The sequence below is a fragment of the Miniopterus natalensis genome, chromosome 3 (genome assembly GCF_054644295.1).
Source record: "Miniopterus natalensis isolate mMinNat1 chromosome 3, mMinNat1.hap1, whole genome shotgun sequence".
Lineage (NCBI taxonomy): Eukaryota > Metazoa > Chordata > Mammalia > Chiroptera > Miniopteridae > Miniopterus > Miniopterus natalensis.
The window spans coordinates 39219584-39243581 of record NC_142083.1 but is presented as its reverse complement, the minus strand read 5'-3'; the positions used below and the strand labels follow the sequence as shown (position 1 = coordinate 39243581).

The window sequence follows — 23998 nt, the reverse complement described above, 5'->3', positions numbered from 1 at the left end:
TATGATCCAGCAATTCTACTCCTGGGTATTTATCCAAAGGAAATGATAAATGCTCACTGCAGCATTACATACAATAGCAAAGACATGGAAATAATGCAAGTGTCCATCAGCAGATGACTAAAGAAAATATAGTATATATATATGTATATATATACACACACACACAATTAGTCCTCATTAACATAGCTGATAAGTCCTGCAACTTTACGTGAAACAACATATAACAAAACCAATTTTACCATAGCCTAATTGATATAAATAGCAGTTAAGGTTCTGTGGTATCTCATCAACATTATAATGAAACAACATTGAACAAAACAACATTATTCAAGAACCTGTGTAAATAATAAATATTATTTTGCCATCACACAGAAGGAAATCTTGCCATTTGCAACAACAGGGATGGACACTGAGAACATTATCCTAAGTGAAGTGAGTCAGAGAAAGACAAATACCGTATGATATAACTTATATGTGGAGTCTAAAAAAAATAAAATAAAATATAAAAAACCAAACTCATAGATAGGGAGAATCGGCTGGTGGTTCCCAGAGGTGGGGGTGGGGGTGGGTGAAGAAGATCAAAGTGACAAACTTCCAGCTATAACACAACCGCTTGGCGGGGGCACAGTGTGCGGCATGCTGAGCAGTTAGCAGCACTGCAGCGTGTATCTGAGAGTTGCTAAGAGAGTACCTATTAAAAGTCCTCATCACGAGAATAAAATTTATAGCTGTGTGTGGCGACAACGTTCCCTAGGGGATCATTCTGCAACATACTCCAGTGCCCATGGCTCCCTTCAGGCGCCTGGCCTCCGGAGAGCCCCGGAGGCTCTTCCCTCAGTCCCACCTCCCTTTTGGGAGCCTCCTCACGGGGAGGAGCCCAGGCACCTCTGGGTCCTGGCGTCCCCCACTTTACTTCTCTGCTTGGTCAGGCCTCACCTTCTAACCCCACACTTGACAAGTCTCCCACATGTTCATTAAAATGGATTATGCCCTGAAGTCCTTCATATCCTTTAGATATTCTGTCCCTCCTTTTAAAATCCTCATCGACATCGAAGGCCACGCTTTATGCTTTCAAAAATAGATAATAAGTGGTTGTTTGCTGAGTACTTCTCAATCAACAAACTTTAATGCATGAAGTGAAAATACACATAATCCAGCATTAAAAGTATAAATCAAAAAGAAAAAAATACCAATAGCAATGTTGTTCTCTGATAAAACCCTCTACAGAGGAAGAGTCTTAAAAAAGCAACTGATTAAAATTCTTTTACTGCAGAAGAACACTGGAATGTATTGTTCTGCGTGACGTGATGGTGAAAAAACCCCCAGTACTAGCTTGGAGTGACTCTTGTTTTGGATATAAATTTGTAGGGGTGAAATGTTCAAAGGCATCGATACTTTTTATTTGCTTAAGACATTAAGATGGAAAAACAGAACAGTTTTGATTTGGAGGAAGAATTTTATGCTCAAAAAACATTAGTCTCAAGTTGCACAGCCACAAGCTAAACCGTAAGTGATGTGCGTCACCAAGACAGTGGCACAGGCTTGTAGGGGAATTTTTTTTACTATCTGCCAAGGGAGCCTCATTTTGCCATAAACCTTCTTAACGGGCAACGACAGTAAGATACGGAGACAGACAAGCAGAGAGCATTGGTGGGAATGAACGCGCGGTCAAGCCGACAAAGCAAACGAAGCGAGCGGATACCGTACCTGCTTATTATTGTCAGTGGTACAACACAGTTTCTTGAGGGAGACAAAATGCCTAATTTTCCTAATAACATAAATAATTAGTTATTAGTGAGTCAGATATAAGATGATTCAATACATCAGCAAATGAAAACATCAACAGAAACTTTTTAAAGCAAAGCTCCAGGGTCTATTCTAGGGCAGATTTACAATGCAAACAAAACCCAATCTACAGAAAATGCGTTTTCACACACGGCCCACACATGCCTCCGAAACCCGGCTTCCCCTTGATCACTGCTGGCTCAGAGGCGCTTTCCTAATGGGTCTTTCATTTTGTAACTGACTCCTGAAGCTTGGCTCCTCAACATCTTCCATGAGAGGATGAAATGCCACTCCAGAAAAATTGGCCTCTGTTCTGCTGACGCTAATACTTTCATGGCTTATATAGAAAGCAAAAGACTCATTTGGACAGTGACCAAGTTTCAGGGCTGCTATTTTTATATTTAATATTCTATATTACTTCATAGCATGGTCATCGTAACGATGGTATTTTTCAGGCAGAGAAAAATCTCCTTATTTCAAGGGCATGGCCAGAATCCCAAAACAGCCTGCGGTCCTGCTCATTACCACAAAGCAGACCAGGGGTGGGTGACAGGTGCCTCAGCCCCGCGCAAAATTCAGCTCAGGGAAGAGTTTCTACTGAGAGGGAGGCCAGGAATTCCAGCGGGCTGTGTTAGATTTCCCAGTAGTGAGTCTTGTCTCCTCTCCCCTGTTCCTGTCTGTCTGTCTGTCTCTCTCTTTGGTTCCGTTTTCTCTGGAGAACTCTGAGGAGAGCATAGGAAATGCTGGTTATGCTGTAACAAACTTCACTCAGCAGGAAGAGGTAAAAATCTCCCTACTTTTAATAAGAATTCCCTCTGACAGCTCACTGTCTACAATTGGGGGGGAAATAACATTGTGTCTGGACAAAAGAAATTCTCTCTCTTATCTGTAAGATCAGAAAGATCAGAAACATACATTCGGACAGAAATTACCAAGCAGCAGCAGGTCTCCTCTGCCGTGGATACCTAATAATTCTGGTCACACACGCCCAGAGTGAGTGTTAGCTTAAATTTTCTGAGAAGATGGTATCAGGGTGGGGATGACAACAGGCCAGCCGCTGCGGTCTCAGCGCCGCTGCTGGGGGGACGGCCACACGGGGACTTCAGACTCACAACGGTCCCGGTGGCCTCTGCCTGCACTCAGGAGGGCGGTCGAGGACCGCCAGCATCCCCGCCACCCGAGCTGAAGCATGATGGCAGGAAGTGCCATGGTCTCTGCACTAACCAAAAAATAAAACTGGAGGGGACACAACCTATCCACGCTTTGCTGACTTTATGGACTGTCTTGTTTTCTAACCACGCAACAAGCTTCAAGGGGCCGGGGGAGTCCGAGAGCACAGGCAGGACTCTCTGGTTACTGGCACGATAACTGCCACCTGTTCTTCTTCCGAGGCCTCACACGACGGTGCGCCCCTTACGAACCCGCACCACGGGGCCGCTGCTGGGGCTCCTCAGCGATGTGCTGCTAGGGGATCCCGCTGGGCTCTGGAAACCGCACAAAATTAAACTGGAACCAGGCAAAGGAATCGCGTACTTGCCTTATCTCTCCACAAATGCATAGGCCTCTCTGCTAATCTGAGATTAAATGGAATCAGATCACCTCAGCTTTGGATCAGACACACCTTTCTCTCTGTAGCCAAGACCGCCAGGGCTTTCTTCCGCTTCAGAGCAAGCCTCGGGCCGGCCTGGAGAAAGCCAGCGCCTAGCCGGTGCCTCAGGAGAGGAGGCTGGCTCCCAGTTATTTTGTTGTTGATGTGAAGGGGGCTGGCCTAGAAACTGAGCTCCTTCAGAGGCAGTGGGCGCCATGGGGCCACAGGTGACCAGGTGGAGGTGGGCTACTGGGGTGCTTCACAAAGCCCAGAAGCAGAAGACAGAGGGAGGAAGAGCCATGTCTGGGGGTGGTTGCTGGCCATGTGGAGGTGTCCTCGGTATATACTGTGTATTTGTGGGTCTAACGCCTATGCTGGCATTTCAATGTGCCCACGTGGGCCCTTCAGCTAAAAGAGTTCAAGAGTTTGCTCTCACCCGCCTTGGCCGATCACTGGGGTGATCTTCACATGCTGTTGGATGCTGTCCCCAGACTTCCGTTTGGCGTAGTAAACCCCTTGCCACTCCTACATGGACAAAGAGAGCTCTTAAAATCCTTCTGTGAAGGCCACCATCTGCTCCCACAGAGGGTCTTATCAAGCCGAGGGGTAAGTTCCCACATGCTTCCATTACATTCCACAAAACCCTATTCTCACTCCCGTTGTGATCTGTCTACGTAGGGCTCATGGTCACAGCGCACGAGCACAGTGAGACCAGTGCATCCACCAGGCTGCCCCTCCTGGGTCCCAGGATGCTTGGCCCGTGGGAGGACTTCCTGCTCTCAGCCCGATGGGTGTAGTGACACCGGGTCAAGGGATTTTTCTGAGGTCTTTCTCAAAATCTTCACAACAACCTGAGTTGGCTACTATCATCCTTAATTTACAGACGGGTCAACTGAGGCTCAGAGATCCTAACTAATGTGCCCAAATTAGAAAGTGGAGGATGTACGTATGAATTTGTACCTTTTAACTCTCCCTGAAGCCTGACACCCTATGGGGCGTCCAGCCAAGACTTCTCTGGGTTAGTCTGGCACCTAGCAGTTTCCATGGAGGAGGCAAAGGTGGGGACGAAGACTCCTGCTGTCTCTGGACCTTGGGGAACTGGCTGGGATGACGAACCTGGTGACTTCAAGGGGGGCCTGCGGCACCTCCGCAATTTCTGGGAGGGAGCGGTTAAATCAGAACCTGGGCCTTTTCTCTCGGCCTTCCCTGCCCCGTCTCTCCCACAGGCGGCTAACTGGGATGCACGTGGGGCCACCAGATGTGGGGCAGTATCTGTTGGTAGTTACTTTGGAGAACTTGGCAATGTTGTTTCTTTTTCAGTCTCATTGCCCCAATTTTTTAAAAATTAATTTTGGCCATCATATATAATCCAAACTTATTTTATTCTTGTACAATGGTGCCCCATTAAATGAAAACAATGCTTATCTACTTCACATCAGAGAAAGCAAGATGAAAGCAGTAACATGTGAGCAAGCACTCTGAGTGCTTAAGAGAAAACGCACAAGCAGCTCCAGCCTCGGCAGCAGTGCTCCTCTGGAGGCGAGGGCCGGAGGGAAGGTCCCGCCGCATTCACACCACTGCCTCCATCTACCGGGACGAGGGGGAGCCTCCGACAGGCGGATGCAGTGGGGAGACGTGAGCCATCCATCTCTACTGAACCGCGATGCGTACAGAGAACAGGAAAAGGAAAACCAGGCCTATGTGTGAATACTGAAATTAAATGCTTCTAGTCCCCCAGGCACGGGATGAGCTAAAAAACGCACAACAGCTCTAGGGGGGGACTCTGCTCAGAGGTAGGAATGCTCTTCCAGCAATGACAGGTGGGGTATGTTCATGCAAACGATGACATTTCCTTACACAAAATCACCAGAGTCTATATCACCATGATACCAGATTTGCTTGATATCCAAAATTAATTCATTTTGTAAACATAAACACTTTTCATTTAATTATAACATTATTAAAGAAGCCAACCTTAAAGACATGACATAAAACCCAGTGCTGAGAACGCCCTGGGGAGGGGTGTGCGGGTTTGCTCCGTGTGTTTCACCCACCTTGCCCTTCCTGATGCACGTGTTGATGGTGTCCAGGAGGTCTGCCCGGTTCTTATCGCTTTTGGGCAGCTCCGCAAGTTCCTTCCCCAGGAGCTCGCCCTTGTGGTAGCCCATCATCCTTTCCAAGGCTGGGTTGACATACTGTGAATGGGGAGTGGTCACAGATCAGTGTGGGGACGCTGTAACCCGGAAGACTGCTTGCTGGGACACAGAGGAAGATGCAGGAATAGCCTATCCAGGACCACCTCAAAGTCTATAGAACAGAGATCATTTTCATTTCCCCTTGCATACAACATCCTCCAGGCAACTTCCTCCTTGCTCTGGTTTTAAGTTTGCCCTCAGAGGGCTGGTAGGGGCCTGAAAGGGTCCCCAAGAAAAACCTGCAGTCAGTATAGTCTCTCCCACTCAGGGGCCCGCTGTCCTCAGCCCGTTTGTTGCTGCTCCCAGTAAAGGCTGGGCGGTGATTAATATCATGTTACAGCATCACCGTGTCCCCTCTCCCGGAGGCACAGGGCTTCTAACCACCAGTTGCTCACCGTGGAATGAAGAACTCGGGCTCTTGCGAAAGGTGTCACTGTTAGGTTACAAGTGGGGAGACCCTTCCCCTTCTTACTGAGGACACCCCCGGCTACCCACTGCAGAGAGGGAGGTGCACAGCAAACGTGTTTTATGAAGAGAACTGATTGCTCAACTCTGGACACAGGTGGGGGAGGTGGGGGAGATGGGGGGTGTGTGCTTGGTCTGGTCTCTCTGAGGTCTGGGACCCTGACCTGGGCCAGCAACAGGCAGCAATGCGAGGATGCTTTCAGATCCATTTCAAGGAACAGCCAGAAAAACAGTTCCGTAAGTACAGCCACACAGGGTACCAGGTGGAGAGGCTTCAGAGTCAGAAAGATATGGCGACGTGTTTCGGTTCCGATGCTTATTACCAGGGTTTTCCTTGGATACGTTCCTTGACCTCAGTTTCCCCATCTGTATTACGGGCACTTACGTCTCATTCAGAGGGTCAATGAATGGAAATGAGATAACCTCATGAACATGACGATGACCGGGCCTAGGCACGGTGGGTGCTGATGTTATGGGTCTGGTATGAGAGCAAGTGTGCGCAGGTGTGAGCAGGTGTCTGTGTGCGCAGCGGAGGGGTTTTGCAGGAGAGCAAATGTGGGGCTCTGCCTGCCGTGGGCCCACTGTGTTGAACACTGACTTCAGTCTCTACGGATGAGTAAGTGCTCTTCACACTCGATGCCACTATGCAAGCCAACTGCACCCATGAGAGGAAAGCCTGCATTTCTGAGTTTGTTTTAAGTATAAATGTCTTACTTTCCAATAAATATAACATGATGTAATTTCAACAAAGGCTTGTCTACTCTACACATTTCCTTAGGAAGATAACTTGAGTATATTAGGGCACTTTATTATTAGAATACCAACTACAGGCAAATAAATGAACACCTTTGAAAATATTTTGTTCCCAAAAGAAACAGACTCATTGATACAGAGAACAAACTGGTGGCTGCCAGAGGGGAGGGTGGTTGGGGAGCTGGGTGAAAAAGGTGAAGGAATTGAGAAGTACAGATTGGTAGTTACAGAGTAGTCACGGGGATGGGATGTAAAGTACAGCACAGGGAATAGTCAATAATATTGTAATAACTACGTACAGTGCCAGGTTGGTAATACACTTATGGGGGGATCACTTCGTAAACAATATAAATGGCTAACCACTATGTTGTACACCTGACACTAATATAAAATATTCAGTGTCAACTGTAATTGACAAATAAAGAAAATATTTTGTTCCCAGAGGCACTTACAAGCATTTATTCTGCAATTCTGACATACTTCTGTGTAAATGCTGTCTTCGCAGATGGTCTAGAGAATTGCCCTGTCTCTGTTAAAGAAATCTCAGGCTCTGATCCAAATACATTTTTATTCTTATTGAATATCTAATTCTTAGCTTAAGTCTATCAGTTTTCTTTAAATATTTTGGTGTTGTTTTCTCCAAAGAAATTGTGCTAAAATGTGAGAATTATGGGAAAGAGCTTGGGAAAAGGTGGCGCAAACTTAAAGGGTTCTATTTTGACACCTAAAGATAAAAAGTGTCTTCGTACCTGAATCACATGCTCATCGCTTGTTATTTCTATGGCTTCATGACAGTGGTCTAATGCCGTAAACACTGAATTACAGGCCCTGAAAGTTGCAAAACATCGATGTTAGTTCTGCTATAAAACCATTAGTGCTTCATCTGTTAACTTATCAAAGTGAACAGTTCCTCAGATTCATTAAAGCCATGTACCTTCTGATATTGCTTTGAGAAAAAACAAAAACCTAGGCTTTCAAACTAACTGAGTGAACAGTAGCACACATTTCCATGCATAAGATACAAAGAGAAGAACCGTAACCAGCAAAATCTTCACGGATCATGAAATGAACCACATATATGCTGAGTGAAACCCTACTACTGTTGCAGGAGAAGAAAGGTAAAAGGACTGTCCCCTAGGTCCCTATGCTCTACACCAACAATGTTCTCCTTGACCACGCTGTGAATGAAACAGAAGTCAAGTTCCCATGGATGAAGAAAATCCACTTAAGCCCAAACTGGAGCTGAGGTATCCTGGCCTTTTGCAACAGACACAAACACTTTATCTCCTCTCTTTTGCGATCTCAAATAAACAAGCCTTTATAGTACTTTGTTTTCAACCACACCCGCTGCCAGTTTTTTTGGTGACCTTGGTTGTATATCTGGAATATTTGAAATCATTGCAATTTCTCGATTTCTTGGAAAGAATTTTAACTATCTCCCAAATCTAGAGCAACTCCAAATACAATGTTACTTACTATTTAACAGCAAGTATGTAACTAGTTCCTAAAGTTCTGCTATTTGTCCTGGCTGTTTCAAGAATACCGGTGAAGGCTTTCTTACCCCTTACAAAAAAGATGTTGATTTGCTGGATTGATGTTTTATAAAGCACACTCTTAATATGTTATTCATTTTTTCCACTCGTAATGGCATCTAACTTTGCCATCCTGTTTTGAACTGTTTGCAAGGCCTAGGGCAGAACTGGGTGAAATCTGGTTCCATATTTTGCCAGTTAGAGGACCTTGGACAACTTTTTATCTTTGCTGGCTCTGTCTGCTCATGTAGAGAATGAGAACACCACATATTTTACAGGCTGTTACAAGAATCAAAGCAGGCAGTTTATGTGAGACGTCTCTCAAAGTGCTCGAGACAATGTAATAATTCAGCACATGGCGTGTGTTGCTATTTGTAAGATCCCAGAGTAGTATTTCTTTGTTCTCTAAAGCTTTCAAAGGTTGTTGGTGAAAAGTGAATCATAATCTATCTTTTCTCATGATAATACCTGAAATATCAAGCCAAGAACTGAAATAGAATAAATAACAAGGTAATGTGTATGGGGGGGGGTGAAGGATTTTAGCCCGACGAAAGACACGTTCCTACAGTCGCAGAGACTGAGTCGCGGTGCGGGAGGGTGAGGAAGCAGTTATGATGTGGGCGAGCCCAGGAGAATGTAAGCCTAGCTCGGCGGAGACTCTCGAGGCCTGCAGTACGTTTTATTTAAATTGCTCCAGGCTCCCTAATTTGAACGGTATACTGTCCTATGAGCATCTCTGCATTTGTAAACATAATCATTTAAAATAAGAAAGACTAAAAGGGGATGACAGTATTGTTACCAGAGCCCTTACTGCGCTGTTCTCAGGACGAAGTGAGTCCTGGAAATATTTCCCAGGCGCCGGTGCAGGACCCAACTCGGCACCGCAGGAAAGCGCCCGTCCTCCAGGAGTCAGGTGTCAAAAGCACACTCTCTGTGGGCTAATTCCTTAACTGTGAGGCTGCAAAATTAAGCTCTACCACATTTTATGCGATAAATTCCTCTCACACACATTAAATGATAAACTCCACTTTTGCCCAAGTATTTTTCCTTAGAGTACCTGTGCGTCTCAGCTGGGTACGCAACCAGGCACTTCAGAGAACTATTGTTTCTGTCAATTCAAGAGGCTCCTTTATACAAGATCTTAGCTCCACTCTCCAAAATTTACCTATTAAACATTCATCGTATGATTATCCACAGAGTATAAGATCTTCCCAAAGTATAAAGGCAACAGGACAAAGCAAATTCGTATCACCAGGGGAGGTAAGAGGACGCTGGTGGGACAGAAGACTGTTTTCCCGTGACAAACACTCCCGGACGGCAATGCCTAGTCCAGGCTTTGAACCAATTTGGCTGACAGGTCTATTTAAGAACCTCCAGCAAAATGAGGCAACTGACTTGAACAGTGTTCCTCAAGTTTGGGAATTTAATTGCTTCTATTAATTATTATTAATAGAATAATTAATGCAGAAGAGGCCTGGCTTTATTTCTTTTCTCTTCTCGGTAACCTTGTAACTGTGCCTCATGTATATTTTTGTATCCTTCAGGTTAAGACTTTGGAAAACTTGGAAAAGTAGCACCAGGAAAAGTAACCTTGGTGTGGAAACCCCCGAAGTGCAGGCGATGTCACAATTTCCCCCTCACCTTCTTAAGGCGAAGGTCCAGAGGGAAAGGCAAGTATTACAGAGACCGGGCACAAAGTCTATAAAGAACACCGTGGTGTATGCCCGGGGCAGAGCGCGTCCGGCGGAGAAGCAGGACACCCGCCCACACACTGGGCAGCTGTGAGCCATCCTGTTGAGTCTCCCTGGCTCTGTGCTTTCCGCTGTCAGCTGTGGCTGAGGTGGCCGGGTTACATACCAAAGGTACTCCAGAGTCTACTCAAACAAAACACACACACACACACACACACACGGAGGCCACCTGGAACCTGGGCAGGACTGTGCAAGGTGGCGGCTTGTACAGAGGAGTCTGAACACAAGTCCACGTCCCAGCAGGGGTCTGGGAGGGGCGGGGAGGGAGGAGGGCCCCAGCACGGGTCATGGACTTGCCGTGGCGGGCACCTTCCTGGGCAGTGGTGCACTGGGTCTGTGCTCTAAGCTTTCACAGCTGGGTTTCTCCTGGGACACAAAGGCGGTCACTCGCGTGCACGTGTCCACAGCACTCAGTCAACGTCTGTTAATACTGGAGAGATGCAGTGTTCCGCGGAACACAGAGTTTTGCCCGTCTCTTAGAAAATGATGTTTCTAAAACTGAGGACTGCTACCTTCTTAAGACTTGGAATGAAATAAACTTGATGATTTGGGTGTAATTCCTGGATAGCAGATCAGGCTAAGGATGACACACCGCTGGTATTGCGTTAGTATAAACTGATCAGCTTCAACTCCCAATAAGTAGATAAATCCTGTCTGTACTTTGGATAACAGTTCTTTTCACAACAAAGGTGTAAGAATAAGATATAAACGGTCATCATCTGTCCCTATTTCCCTGGACATCCCCCACTGCACGAATTCTTCTGTTCCATAAAGTAATTCCTCCAATGCACTCAGAAGTGAGGTTAAGTTCTCCTGTTTTTAAAAGGTATTCTATAAAATGGAAATCTAAAACCAAATAATTTTTGTTTGATCACAGGGTCCTGACTTTCCCCCTCGGCTAAGTAAATACGGTTACCCTACACGAAGGCCTGACAGGGGTCTGTACCTTCAACATGCACCACCACCTGGCAGTACAGACTGTCCTTGCAGAATGCCAGTCATGTCACAGATTTAGCTGCAGCTGGGGGCGGAATTGCAGGGGAAAGTATTATATAATTAGGCTATAATTATTCTGGCATTGTTATAATGAAGAGCCTATTTTCCTAGTCTGCGAGTGACAGTCGCTTGCCTGCCTCTGGGGTGCAGGTAGAGGCTTTAGAGGTCCTCGAATGCCCTAGGAAGCTGGGGAAGGCCATGGTTCGGGGCCTCCGTGCCCCACCTGCTGGGCCCAGACCTAATATAACCAGGGAGAGTCGAACCACGCACACACCTCACTCCTCCAAAAAGGGGAAGGGAGTTGGAGACGGCTGAGGCAGAACCAGCCAAAAAGCAATGGGAGAACATGACGATTTGGCCCTCCTCTGGCTGTCTCTGTGGAGAACCCTTGCTTGCCCCCCCATACACCCCCCTCCCCCATGGGGGCTGCTCTCCTGGTCGCTCATGACTAGGATGACTAGGAAGGAGGCTTTTTACCAGCCAAACTGCACTGGTGTGGGAGGCAAACCCACCTTCCTGGGGCCACCGCCTGCCTGAGGCAAGTCCATTCACCAGCTGCACACTGATCTGTAATAAGAATTTTAGCATTTTCATTATGTCCAACTCCCCCAGGCAGCTCCAGTCGGTCAGGAGTGAGAAGTCATGGGACTTACATAGTGTTGGGTACTTCGAAATTCACCAAGTTCTGAGTCCGGTGGGACCCAGAAAAGTCTTCAGGGCCCTGGCTCTAAGCAGATCTCACTAGTGCAATAACCAGAAGCCCTCCTTCAAGCCCTCGTGCTAGCTGGCTGGGGGTGTTAGTTCAAACTGCCAGCCCTGCCTTCGTCCCCCGCTGTGCACAGGCACCTCCCGACATCTGACGCCTGCCATCACGCTTAACATTGCCCAAGGAAACGCAAAGACTTGTTTAAAATAAATCGAGGAAATTACCTATCAAAGCAATAAGGTATCTGTTCATTTTTGTTGCAGATAATACACACACACTAAAAGATTTAAACCAAATGAAACCCCTCTTTTTCCAATTCTATTCATTTCGAAAACATTTTTTTAAAAAAAGTACCAAGCTTTCGTACCCTCAATTAAAAACAGCAGAGACCCCCAGGAATAGAAATAATTAATGTACAATAATAAAAATAATAAATTTCTGAAGTAAAGGCAATGTGATTTTCTTGAAAAATTCTATGAAGTTCTCTTACTCTAACAAATATGTGGACACAGAGAAACCGAGGGATTTACTTACTTACATATTCAAAAGCCTCTGGCACTATCCTCACCAAAAACTGTTAAAATACTTAAATTTCCACTGCTTGAGATTCTTTTTAAATACTTTCCCACCTAAGAAAGTGACCATCTATCCCCACAATTTATTTCTTAAAGCCCTGTGTCCACCCAAAGCAGGGTGAGTCCCAGAAGAACGGGCCTGTATGGGTTTATGCCAATATGTTTTACTTCCACAGGACTGAGAATGGCAGAGAAAAATTAAATTTAAAAAGGGTTTCATCCCCTTTGAATACAGATTAAATAGTCAAGATAAGAAGTATAATTACAGTGAGATGCTATCTTACTTTCTGCTGAGACTGAAACCATCCTGACCTTGCAGATGGCCAGAGAGAGAAGCCAAGCCAGGGACTGTCTGGCATCCTACAGTTTCGATCTGCTGGGGACTGGCCTCCCAGGGGCCATAGGTTGGGTAGAGCCTCCTCTGTCCCCTCCTCTTTCTCTGCTTGAAGGGGGCAAGATGAAAACATCAGGGTTCTGAGAGTGTGCAAGAGTGGAGCCTGAGCCAAACCAGGCATGAACTAGGACCCTGCCGTTCCAAGATGCCCCAGAAGCAGAACATCCCACTGCCCAGAGTTCTGGCCAGACTCTCAGACAATCCCATTCAGAAGGGAGCACCAGAGACAGCCTGCTTTGAAAGCACTCTACACCTGTTCAGAGACCTAAATCAGTTTTTTAAAGATACCTCCTGCATGGAGCCTACAAACTGGCCTCATGAAATTGCTATCGTGGTTATGTAGCAATTATTACGGTTAACATAGTAAATATACCCATTGGTTTTCCCCTATCCATAACAATCCATGGAGGAATTTATAAATGTTGAAAGTAGTAAGTAGAAAGTAATCCTGAAAAGCTATTCTTAATCTCCATCTAATTGTACAAAAATTAAACAGTACTTTTCCCAAGATATAATTTTAAAAATGCTGTAAATAGTGGAAAATAACGTCAAAATAAGAAATGCTCCTAATTTATTTCATTATAACAAAGAGTCCCAGTTTAGATTCTGCTGTTTACCAGCTACTGTTACATGTTTAATGGCCTCACAATCCCTGTGACTGAGCCAGGAACCTGCGCACAGGACCCTGGGTGACAGACGGGCTCTTCTCCCGAGCTGTGAGCTTGCACCCCGTCTTACTTGGCTACTTACCGTAATTTGAACTGTGAGCGAACTTCCCCGTGCTCTATTTGAATCAGTTCGTTATAGCAAGCAAGGATGCTGCTATTCTCCATAAATCTCTGAAAGGAATGCGAAGATGACACATGAGGCATACACAACTGCTTCTTCAAGGGTCAAATAAAGACGCTTAACAGTTTTCCTACACTAGTAACTTACATAAGACAACTAGTGGATAAAATGAAACAAAACAGTTGTCAAGGTGTTTGAAAAGCTTGTTTCAATGCACGAGAAACCCAGAACAGGGAATACTGTACGCTTAACTCCCTTTATAGCAAAGGTGGGGGAAACTTCATGATGAACACTGACAGGAAAAGAAACACAATCCTGTTAATTAAGGAAACACCTGTGCTCCACATTGCACTAGGAAAAGTCTTCTAAAACCCAGCACTGCACATGTTTGGTGTGTGCCACAGGCCAGTGGTCTCTCTTGAGGGAAGAGGCCCTTCCGTGCTTCCTTCCTCATCTTCTGAGTGTCCACGGCACTCTTCCCTCGTGTCTGTGTCTCTCTGACACACACACTTCCACTATCTAGTGGCTTTTCCTTGGGGAGCACCTTTGAAGCCCCATCTTTCCTGTGCCACACCCTGCCCAGCAGGTGAAGCTGGAAAGCAGGAAGGAAAGGGAGGGATTCCTCCACGAACACACACAGAGCAGAAATAGGTTCCCTTTCTTCGGTAAAGTTAAACGTGGTTCAGGATGAGCTTCTGGGTGACGATTATATATCAGCCTATGACCATTGTTAGCTGATGCTTCCCAAGATACAAAAAACAATCTGTGGAAAGTTTTGAAAATGTTGGAATAAACAGATTTAGGTGTGTGTTTTTAAGACAGAAGCTTTAAAAGTAAACTTTTGTTGTGTGTTTTTTAAGACAGAAGCTTTAAAAGTAAACTTTTGTTGTCTAAATCTAATTATGAAAGTAATACACATTAATTTTAAAGTGTATAACATACAGAAAAATATAAAGAAAACTCACCAAATCACTGATAATGTCCTAAGCTAGAGATAACGTCATAAGCTGCAGATGTCATTAATTTTGGTTTATTTCCCCCAGGCTTTCAGTGTGTGTGTGATACAATATTCTCACTTTCATATATAAGAAATAAGTTTTTATATTTCACTTTTCTTCAAGTCTAAGAACTCCCATTGCAGTGAAAAACAGCTGTCTGTAGGCGATGGTTTCTAAACACTGGAGCCCTCTGTACATTATTGATCCTTAATAAGTGTTTTGTAGACTAAAGATAAAGGAAGATTCCAGTGTCTTGTCTTCTAGAGATTTTCAAGACTGTAGTTAACCCCTATCTTTGAAATGATTTGAGTGAATCAAAAGCAGTGATCCTCAAACTTCAACATACTAAAAATCACCTGAGCCTTTGGATAAAAATTCAGATTCCCGGGCCCCACGTCCAGGCATGTTTCTCCAGCACAGAACTCCTCGGGTCACTCAGTGTGCCCAACGTGCAATGCTGCTAATGTGCGCTGAGCATTCTCAGGGGTGGGGAGAGGGAACAGAGCCTTCACTGAGTTCTCAAAATTATTTGACCACAGAAGCCTTTTGCCAAAGAACACTTGCTAAAGCTTTGGAACACTGGTGTTCCACTGATGGTTTGGGAAATACTACTTTAGTGGACCCAGCATGGAGCTGGCATCTTGACCTTGCTGTATGAGCTCTGGAAATCTCTTTAGTCATTTTGAGCCTGTTTCTTCCTCTGTAAAAATGGAGAAAATATCTAATTTCTCGCTTGTAGATGAGAATGAAGTAAGTCACCCAGAATAGACCTGGACAAATAATAAATCTTAGCTCTCCATTTCTTCCCCAGGAAGCCTCTCCAGGGAGGAACTGTGTCTGACTGGCACTCCCAGCACATTGCGTTACACATGGTAAGTGCTCCACGAATACTTGTTCAACTGGCAAAGCATAGTTTCAACTAGAAAAAGAGCAATACAAGGCTGATATAAAAACAGCTGCAATCACCCTTTGCTAAGGTATTGGCTTCTACCAGGCTCAGAGTGGACTGAGCATCATGCAGAGGCCACTCCCGCATAGCTAAAAGCTTCAAGGGAGCTGCTGTGGGCTCTTTCACGGCACAGTTTGTTGCTGGATCCCCACTCAGGGACCCAGAGGCTGAAGCACTGGCCAGTGAGCTAGCAGCACAGGGCTGAGTTTCAGCAGATGATTTCATACAGTCAAAACACCTCAGAGGCAGGAAATAACCTCACCGAAGGCAGAACCGCTGGCATACTTGGAAGGGTGCTCGGGTACAGAGTTGCCAAAGACAAGATTTTGCCCATAAAAGGAGACCAGCCACCTGGTCTGTATCACAGTAACTCAGGAGGGAAAGCATTTGTAGGTGCAATGTGCTTCCCTTGGAAAGTATTTGGAGGCACCCTGGCCTAACTGGCAAAAAGCCCCGCTCAGACCCATTACGAAAGACCTCCAGGTGCCCATGACAGGTCTCGTGGTTCATGCTCCCACGGGTTTTATTCTCCATGGCTGGCTACAGAAAGTGGCACTGTATCCAGACAGAGGGCGACGGAACCTTCTAGAGCAGCACGGACAGGTTACAAAACACACGAAAAGGATCACCGGACCTTCTTCCTCCTAAACTTACTTAATCGCATTTGAACCCAAAGAGGGCCACTTCTTCCCCTAAGCTTTTCTGTGAGATATGCAATCCCAGGATCACTCCAAACGACAATCTCTGCACCAGTCAGAGGTAGAGCACTGAACTGAAAGTGAAACTCCGAATGGACACCCGACAGCACCCACCGGGTCCTCATGAATGTCCCCCACAGGGTGTCACTGCTGGCCTCAGCAACGAGGCCCGAGGGGTGAGGGGAACCTATGTGCTCACACTCCCGGAGGTGCTGCCTCAGGCGGCAAGGACAACGCTGGGCTGGGGCGCAGCGGGTGGTCAACATTAAACAGAAGATCTATGAAACCTGTGGATGATTTTAGGTTATTTCTCAGAAAATGATCCTTGTAAGTAAAGGAGTCTCAGGCTTCTTTACTAATTTTCCTTTTGCAGCTCTGCATTCAGAGCTCAGAGGCATTCTCTAGGCGTTCTCATCACGCTACAGCCTGGGAGGCAGCTTTCAGAATCCCGGGCAGCCTCCGAGAGGCGTGATGAGGGGCACGGGGAGGGCTAGGCGAGTGGCGCTGACTGGGAACACTCACGTCTAGGACCCGTGAGCCCTGTGCTGCTTGAATACTGTGTAGAGCACCTCGCTCCACCTGAGCAGGAAACAACCAAAGCTCAAAACTGCGGCACACGGACATTTCTGCTTCTCCATGGTCTACAACAAAAATGGGATTTTTTTTTTTAAACCAGGAGTTACAATGTACCGTTACTTAAAGCACCCAAAGGAATTTTCGTAGCTCACAAGGCACAGGTGGCATCTTATTTCTGAAAGAACAGGGTGTATGACATCATCCATTTGAGATTCAGATGACCCTGCTCAAAAGGCCTGGAGATGCCAGGAGCGTCTGGTTATCCGGTTGGTTGGTACGTCTCCTTGGAGCGATCGGTCTTCATTTTCAAGCTGAGTAGCAGGTAATTCATGCAGTCACTCAGAGACTTTATGATTTAAACCGGGAGTCCATGGGATGCTATGGCCATCCTGGGCCTGTACCTGAGGCACACGCTGGACAGGCCGAGGCGAACCCGGGCCCTGGGGCCCACTCAGTGGACTTACCCGCATGCGATCGTACACACACCGAATCTAGCCAAACGGACTGATTTCAATGAGATAACTTTGGGGCTGCAGAATTTTGACCGGATATAATGTGTTTTTATGTCATTACATATCTATAGCTAAGATATATGAAGTTATGAGAGAAAAAGGAAAGAAGCTTGACTAGCAGTTGCCTGTTACCATCTCACGAGAACAGTTCCTTTCTTCCTTCACCGTCCTGGGCTTCGTGCCCTCGGCAGTTATCCATGGATATTGGCCTTTGCTGCCACGGGAGAGCTAAGGATAAGATGCCTGCACCCGAGGGAGGTGCTGCCCATCGCCTACGTACCCTGTTGAAGCCTGCGTGCAGAAGCGGGAGGACTGAGGCCTCTTCATGGTCGCCTGATCTGCAGCAAAGCAGAAAACGTGGTCACTCAGCAGATACAAACCAGGGTCCCTCACATTGAAACGTGGAGAGAGGGCAATGAGGCAAGCGTGGCGTTGACTCTCAGGGTGACTTCCTGACCAGCATGTGCCCACAGGGTTCGCCTGCCATCAAGGACCAGACTCCCACGCCTGACTTCCAGATACAGAAAAGAACAAGACAGTGAGGAGAAAACTCCAGCGTGTGCCTGAGAGCGTCGCCACAGGTCACATGAGCCGCTCTCCCCAACGCTGGCTGCCCTTCAGAGCTGGAGGAGCGTAGGGGAGCAGACCCATAGAAAGACAATGCTCATCCCAGAGGCCGCTGTCCTCTCTGCCATCCCCAAACCTTCTAAAAGCACAATTCCCCCACCCCCACCCCCAAGACCTAGCGAGGTCCAACTCTCAACCTGAGGAAGGCGACAGGCATTTAAGCTGCCGCAGCCGATAGCCAAGTGGGCAAGACGTGTCACCAGGAATGCCAAGTTAGAAAGGAAGGAGAGAAACCAAAAACTGACGATCGTCACTCATTTCATGGGAAGGTTTCGTATTCTGAGCCTACAGCTGGGTCTCAGGACTTCAGTCTGAGCACAAGGGGGGGGTGTGGCTTATCACAAAGACATGCTGTGCTGTCAGGTCATGACAGAGAAAAGGTTTCCCTGGGACAGCCAGCAGGTAACACGGAGGATGCACCTTGGAAAACAGGGAAGAAACATGGAAGAGAGGGGGTTGGGGGGGAGCCGACAGGAAGCAGGAGGAGACATCCCAGTGCTTGCCTGGGACATCGCCTGGGGCATCGCCCCACATGGAGAAGGGGTCTTCCCTGAATCCCTTTTTCTCCTCTGGAGCTCGAGGCTCCCCTCAGCTGCCTGATAAATGAGGACAGGCACAAAGTGGCTTCTAGAGATATTAATAATGTTCTGTTTCACAAGCTGAGTGGCACAGACTCAGCATTCATTTATATTACCCCTCTCTCCATATATGAAATATTTTATTAAAACATGGGGGGGAGGTGAAAAATAATAATAAGCCACAACAAACCATAACTTGTCAGGGACAAGAACACATTTTTGCTGTATAAGTAGGGGAAAAAAAGACTGTTTTGTTCTTGGGCCCATGGAATAAGCCAGGCTTGGGGAAAAACGCCGTGCGGACTGGTACACTTCCAGTATCCGTGTCCAGGAGCTCAGAGTTCCCATAAGATAAAACACGGGCCAGAGGGCTGAACAAGAACTGCTGCACATCTCAGCTGCCCCCATTCATTCTCCTCGAGGTCCCATCTCCCACCAGGAAGGCGGAGTGGTAAGGAACCAGTGGGGACAGTTTCTTCACTTTCCTTGCCCCACAGACTGTGGCAGGTATCAAAGTGAAGAGACACAGCTCCTAACAAGAGACTCAAGGAGTATCAGGTAAGTAGAAGTTGGATTAGGCCAAAATTTTGAAGCCAGGATTTCCCACTGCACCAGCACGGCCCTGGAATGGAGAGTTTCAACTCTCCCGCGGCTCGGTGTGCTTGGGGGAGGAACTAAACCCTCCGGAGTTGCTGGCTTGTCAGCTCCTTCCTTGCAGAATCCATGCTGTTTGCCATAACGGGCCCATGTCCAGTAGATCCTAGGCCCTAATTAAGGTCTTACCCTCTGAAGCTGATGAAGGCCATTACGTGACTATAACATGTTTGTTACTTGCAAAGATTCCAACCACTGTAGCTTGTACAAACAACTTTTTCCTTCTAGATCTTTCATTCTAAGTGCTGGCCATTTCAGACAATAAATCCAGCAGAGCAGTTTCTCACCCCACAATCTTGTACCTATGGTCTGGTCCCTCTTTCCTGCCTTCCAAATTGGCACGCATCCTAGTCCTGCTTCTAGCCACAGAACTGTTCAGAAACATAAACTTCACAACCCTATTCTTGCAGTGGACTTAGCGCCTCTTGTTCTCACCCTGCCATTTGTTTCCTCTTAAGTGAAAAACAAGCATTCTCCCATCTCTCTTTTTTTTCTCTCCCATCTCTTTTTTTCTTTCTTTCTCATATCTTTCCTTTAAAGAAAAAAGATAAGCCAGAGTCATGTTCTCTCCAGATCTCCTCCTCCACAGATTTTATATTCATCTCTAGTTTATAATGAAGTAAACATTTTTTTCCTGAGGTGTATGAATATGTGGCAGCAGCAATTAGATATGCTAGAGAGAAAATCTAAATATTTCCAGAAACTTGCAAAACAAAGAAAACCCCCAAAGCAAGATCTAAGGTTGGTGCTCTAGGGCCAACCAAGGACATGGCCATTGTTTTGCCAGCTCCAAGACTGGATGACATCAGACAAATGTCTCAGAAAGAAGGGGACTGTTTCCAGCAGGGGTGGGAGGTGCGCTTACGCTTGTGAAACCACCGCGAGGATCACCGTGTGCTCTGAGAGATTCGTGGCCCGGATCGACCTGCAACGAGAAGGTGCCAAGTCAAACCAGGTGACCCGGGCTTTGCTACATGAAACCAAGGTGAACCGCTTCACACTGAAAATGGCACAAAATCAAATCTTCGTCTAAAGAACAAGTCAGGTGCACACTATGCCGCACACCTGAAATGAACACAATATTGAATGTTACCTGTAATTGAAGAACTTTGTAACAAAGTACCATGTGGATGTAAGGTGTTGACAATGAGGAACCTGGAGGGGAGGGGTATATGGGACCTGTGGGAACTCTCTCTACTGTCTGCACAGCTTTTCTATCAACCTGAAACTTCTCTAATAAAGTCTATTAAACTAAAAAACAACAAAAAACTAAACAAGCCAGAAAACGTATGGAAGACAATAAAGGAAGACGCCCTTGTGGATCAGGACAATCTCTTTGTGTTATTTAAAAGAAAAAAAAAAAAAAAGGAAATTTTTTTTTAACTTCCAGGCAATTATCCAATAGGTCAGATCTGCCAATTTTCTACTTCAAAAACAGGCAAATCCCACTTAAATTTCATGTTTTCTGATTGAAATTCCACTCTGCAAAAAAAAAATTGGCAGTCCTACAATTCTCTAGTTATCAATTTGTACTTGGGAGGTAATTGGGTTGGATTGCTTTTTCTTTTAAAGTAGTAGATAGTTCAGAAAGTTGACCTTAGAATAGAAATGAAAGCACTTGCTGGCAGCTGGATATACACATGCAGGTTAAAGTGTATCAAATGGTACACAGACCCACCCCAACTTTCCAGTTGCACTGCTGTTTGTCCTCAAATACTTTAAACAACGGGGTCACCAACCGGGGCTGAAAAATGTTGCAATATGGCAACTGTCACCGCTGTGACCACCTGTATGCAGTTTATTCCCCAAGAATTCAACAGGATCAGAACATGTAAGGATGTAAACTTCTCAGAAAACGTGCTGGGAATGCTGCAGTTCCAATTCCGTATTATTCTGGTCAGGGGTCATGAAATGGGTGAACTTTTAATAAAGTGACACATACTCAAATCTTAGCACAAATAAGCGTGCTGTTCTGACCCATCTCCTTGGTCTGGCCTCTGCTTGTTTTGAGGTGCCTCACAAGAGAACCGCCATCTCCAAGAACAGAAGGCTCAGGGTGCTCCGAATAATTTGTGAAACAACATGTATTCGTTTCTCTTTCTAGCTCCTGGGGTGTCAGATCCTCTCCACATCAACATGTTTGCACAACTGCTCCCCCAGGGACAGCCGGCTCATACTGTTTCATCTTCTTCAGCTCCAGAATTTCCTGACCTTTCTCAAAAAACTTGAGACTCCCCTCTGTGGGGGGGGGAAGGTGGGAGAAAGTGGCCAGCTGCTGTCTTCCTGGGAAGTGAAGGTTCCCCTGGTGCAGGAATAGCTGAATGACAGATACCTTTGCAGACTGTGCCTCAAATCCCTGTGAGCAGGAGGGATAAGTCAATAGCCCTCCAAGGTGAGCACAGACGACTCCCATGCAGCACACGGAGAAGGTAAAGTAAAGCTACATGTATTCTCTATGTAGGAGCCTACTGGATTCTCAGCAGAAATACCAGTTAGCACCTAATGAAAGGAAGGCAGTGACAGAGGTGAGCTCTAATCTCTAAGGAAACTCTAAGCACTTCTCGCCTTCTTCAGCATCTTCCTCCCCAATGAGGTGTCAAGAGCACACTTCTGGGATGTGTTCAAAGGGGCGGGCCTTAGGCAAGAGGCTCAAATACTGTTAGGAACATAACTGGGCTGGATCACACACTCAGCTTCTTTTGGGACTGGCTTCAGGTTTGGGGGTTGCTTCCTGCGGCTCACCTCTTCTTTCTCATTTCGCGGAAGGAACTGGCGTGGTCAGAGGGGCCTGGGCCTCTTCCTGGCTGAGAGGACTAAGGGGGACCCTGGGGACAGACCGGGCAGGGGTCCAAGGAAGTGTGTGAAGCTAGGATCCAGCCTAGCTCAAAAGCCAGGGATCTTGGACCACAGATACACAATTGCTGGGAGCATGTCCCCAGCTCATCTTAGGGACATGTCCTGGCAGTGACGCATTCAGGAATTGGGCCATCCTCAAAGTGACCAGTGACAGTCAGTAAGCACACCAGCAGGTATGTACCTGGTTTCGGCACTGCCCAGCCCCACACTGTTTTCTGTGCCGCTAAGACAGACAGACACTTATTAGGAAACAGATCTCCATTTCTTTATATTCAGGAAGATTGTAAAGCTTATCTGCTAAAATGGGTCTTTGCCTGAATTAAAAGAATTCTTCCGATTAATTTCTTCTTTTTACATTTGGAGCTTGTCTTAAACCATTCTATCCATGCACCAAGGACTGTGGTATTTCTACCACAAAATCATGTCATTAAAATCAGTCCAGACCAAGTGAAAGTAGACATACTTCATTATAAAGACCCAATTCTACCCTGAGAACCATTTAAAAAGGAAAAATGTTTCTAACCACTAAAAATATCCTAATATCTTATGATACATTTTATTTATTAATATACATAATAAATAGGCAAATATTCCTATGCAGGAAGATAAACTTACTTGAGACCAGTAAGACATTTTAAAAAAGGTTCCTCAAGAAAAAGTCTTCTTTGGGAAACTGAAAACTGTCAGAGTAGCAAAGCGACGCCTGTGACGAGAAACTTCTCTTAATCCCTTCACTTCTCATCAGGGTACCAAGGGCTCTAAGAAGCCATGCTCCTTCCTACCTTGCATTTCATTTACTATTTTCAAGAAAATTCCAGCTCCATATGTAACTGGAGTCTGTCCTGGCCTAGCATTTAATTAGCGACCTCTTCCTGTCCAGCTTCAAAGCATTCCACGTCTGCTAAATAGATCGGTTCATCCAGAGCGAACTCTGAGGACCGGGTTTATTTATGAACAGGCAGGCGTTTCCTCCCCAGAGCGCGAGGTTTCTGTAAACAAGTGGGGCTCTGGATCCCTGGAGGATTTTCTTCAGCTGCACAGTGGCTGCCTTCGCCCTGTGCCTGCTGTAGGATCCACCCATCTGTGTCAGGCAGGGAGAAATGTATATTTCACACATTTCTGATGCTCATTTTGGGGCAGAATAATTGAAATTAAAGTATCTGGTTTGCATCCAAACCATATCTATATAATAAGAACTGTGTGAATTTTAATGCTTTTTTTGTGAACTATGAGCAATACTCGGGGAAAATACCCCGCAGTTTTCAGTGGCGCCCAGCTCACACTTCCACATTCATTGGAACTTCAATGTAAGAAAATAGAAAAGGTGAGATAAATCTATAGGAGTGACGGCTTCCGTCACAGAGATCTGAATATACTGCTTAGGAACATCAACACGCATTTTAGAAATACTTGGGATGGAACTAAGACACCTACAAATGAATTTCATTTTAGGCTAAGTGGACATTTACCAAGCATATCAAATTAAGGAAGCTACCTGCACACAGCTTCTGCATCAAAGTTTTGAGCTTGTCTGTGATCGATCACAATAATTTCGTGATGTTTATCTAGAAAGCATTCCAGGGCGGACTCCGGGGTCCGGGTGATGTTGCATCTGTAACCGGCTCTGTCACAGGCCCACCAGAATCCATCACTCTGACTATCCTCCTTGGCAAAGATCAGCAAAACCTGGAACACACAGAAAAGAGCACCGTGACGGCAACCATCAACCTTAGAGACCGCATTAAAAACAGGCCTATGGGATTCTGGTAAAAATTCAGCCTCTGGAGAGAAGCTACCTGGGTTCAAATCCCAGCTCCTCCAAAGGCTTCCAGTGTAGCTTTGAACCAAGCATTTCCTCTCTTCGGCCCACAGTTTCTCCTGTCAGGTGCGGTAAGAGCAGTGCCACCCAAGCTAGTTGTGAGACTTGAATGAGCACAGAACAGGTGCTCGGTCGCTCTGGTGGTTATTTATTTTTAATTTCCTAGGTGGCTTTGTTTTTAAACAGTTAAGCAGTGAGATTA

At 46.0% G+C, this 23998-nt stretch overlaps 1 protein-coding gene across 2 annotated transcripts in view; it reads right to left on the bottom strand.

The window, feature by feature from the left end:
* The window catches only part of PDE8B (phosphodiesterase 8B), a 169907-nt gene that overhangs the window by 50972 nt on the left and 94937 nt on the right, over positions 1-23998 (bottom strand). For both annotated transcript variants that reach the window (XM_087815421.1, XM_087815422.1), the window contains exons 3-10: positions 23473-23663; positions 19987-20046; positions 17543-17600; positions 13491-13579; positions 7536-7614; positions 5428-5568; positions 3810-3898; positions 1708-1768 (exon numbers count right to left, since the gene is read on the bottom strand). In XM_087815421.1, the coding sequence (XP_087671547.1) occupies positions 1708-1768; positions 3810-3898; positions 5428-5568; positions 7536-7614; positions 13491-13579; positions 17543-17600; positions 19987-20046; positions 23473-23663 (768 nt within the window). The remainder of the gene's footprint in view (positions 1-1707; positions 1769-3809; positions 3899-5427; positions 5569-7535; positions 7615-13490; positions 13580-17542; positions 17601-19986; positions 20047-23472; positions 23664-23998) is intronic.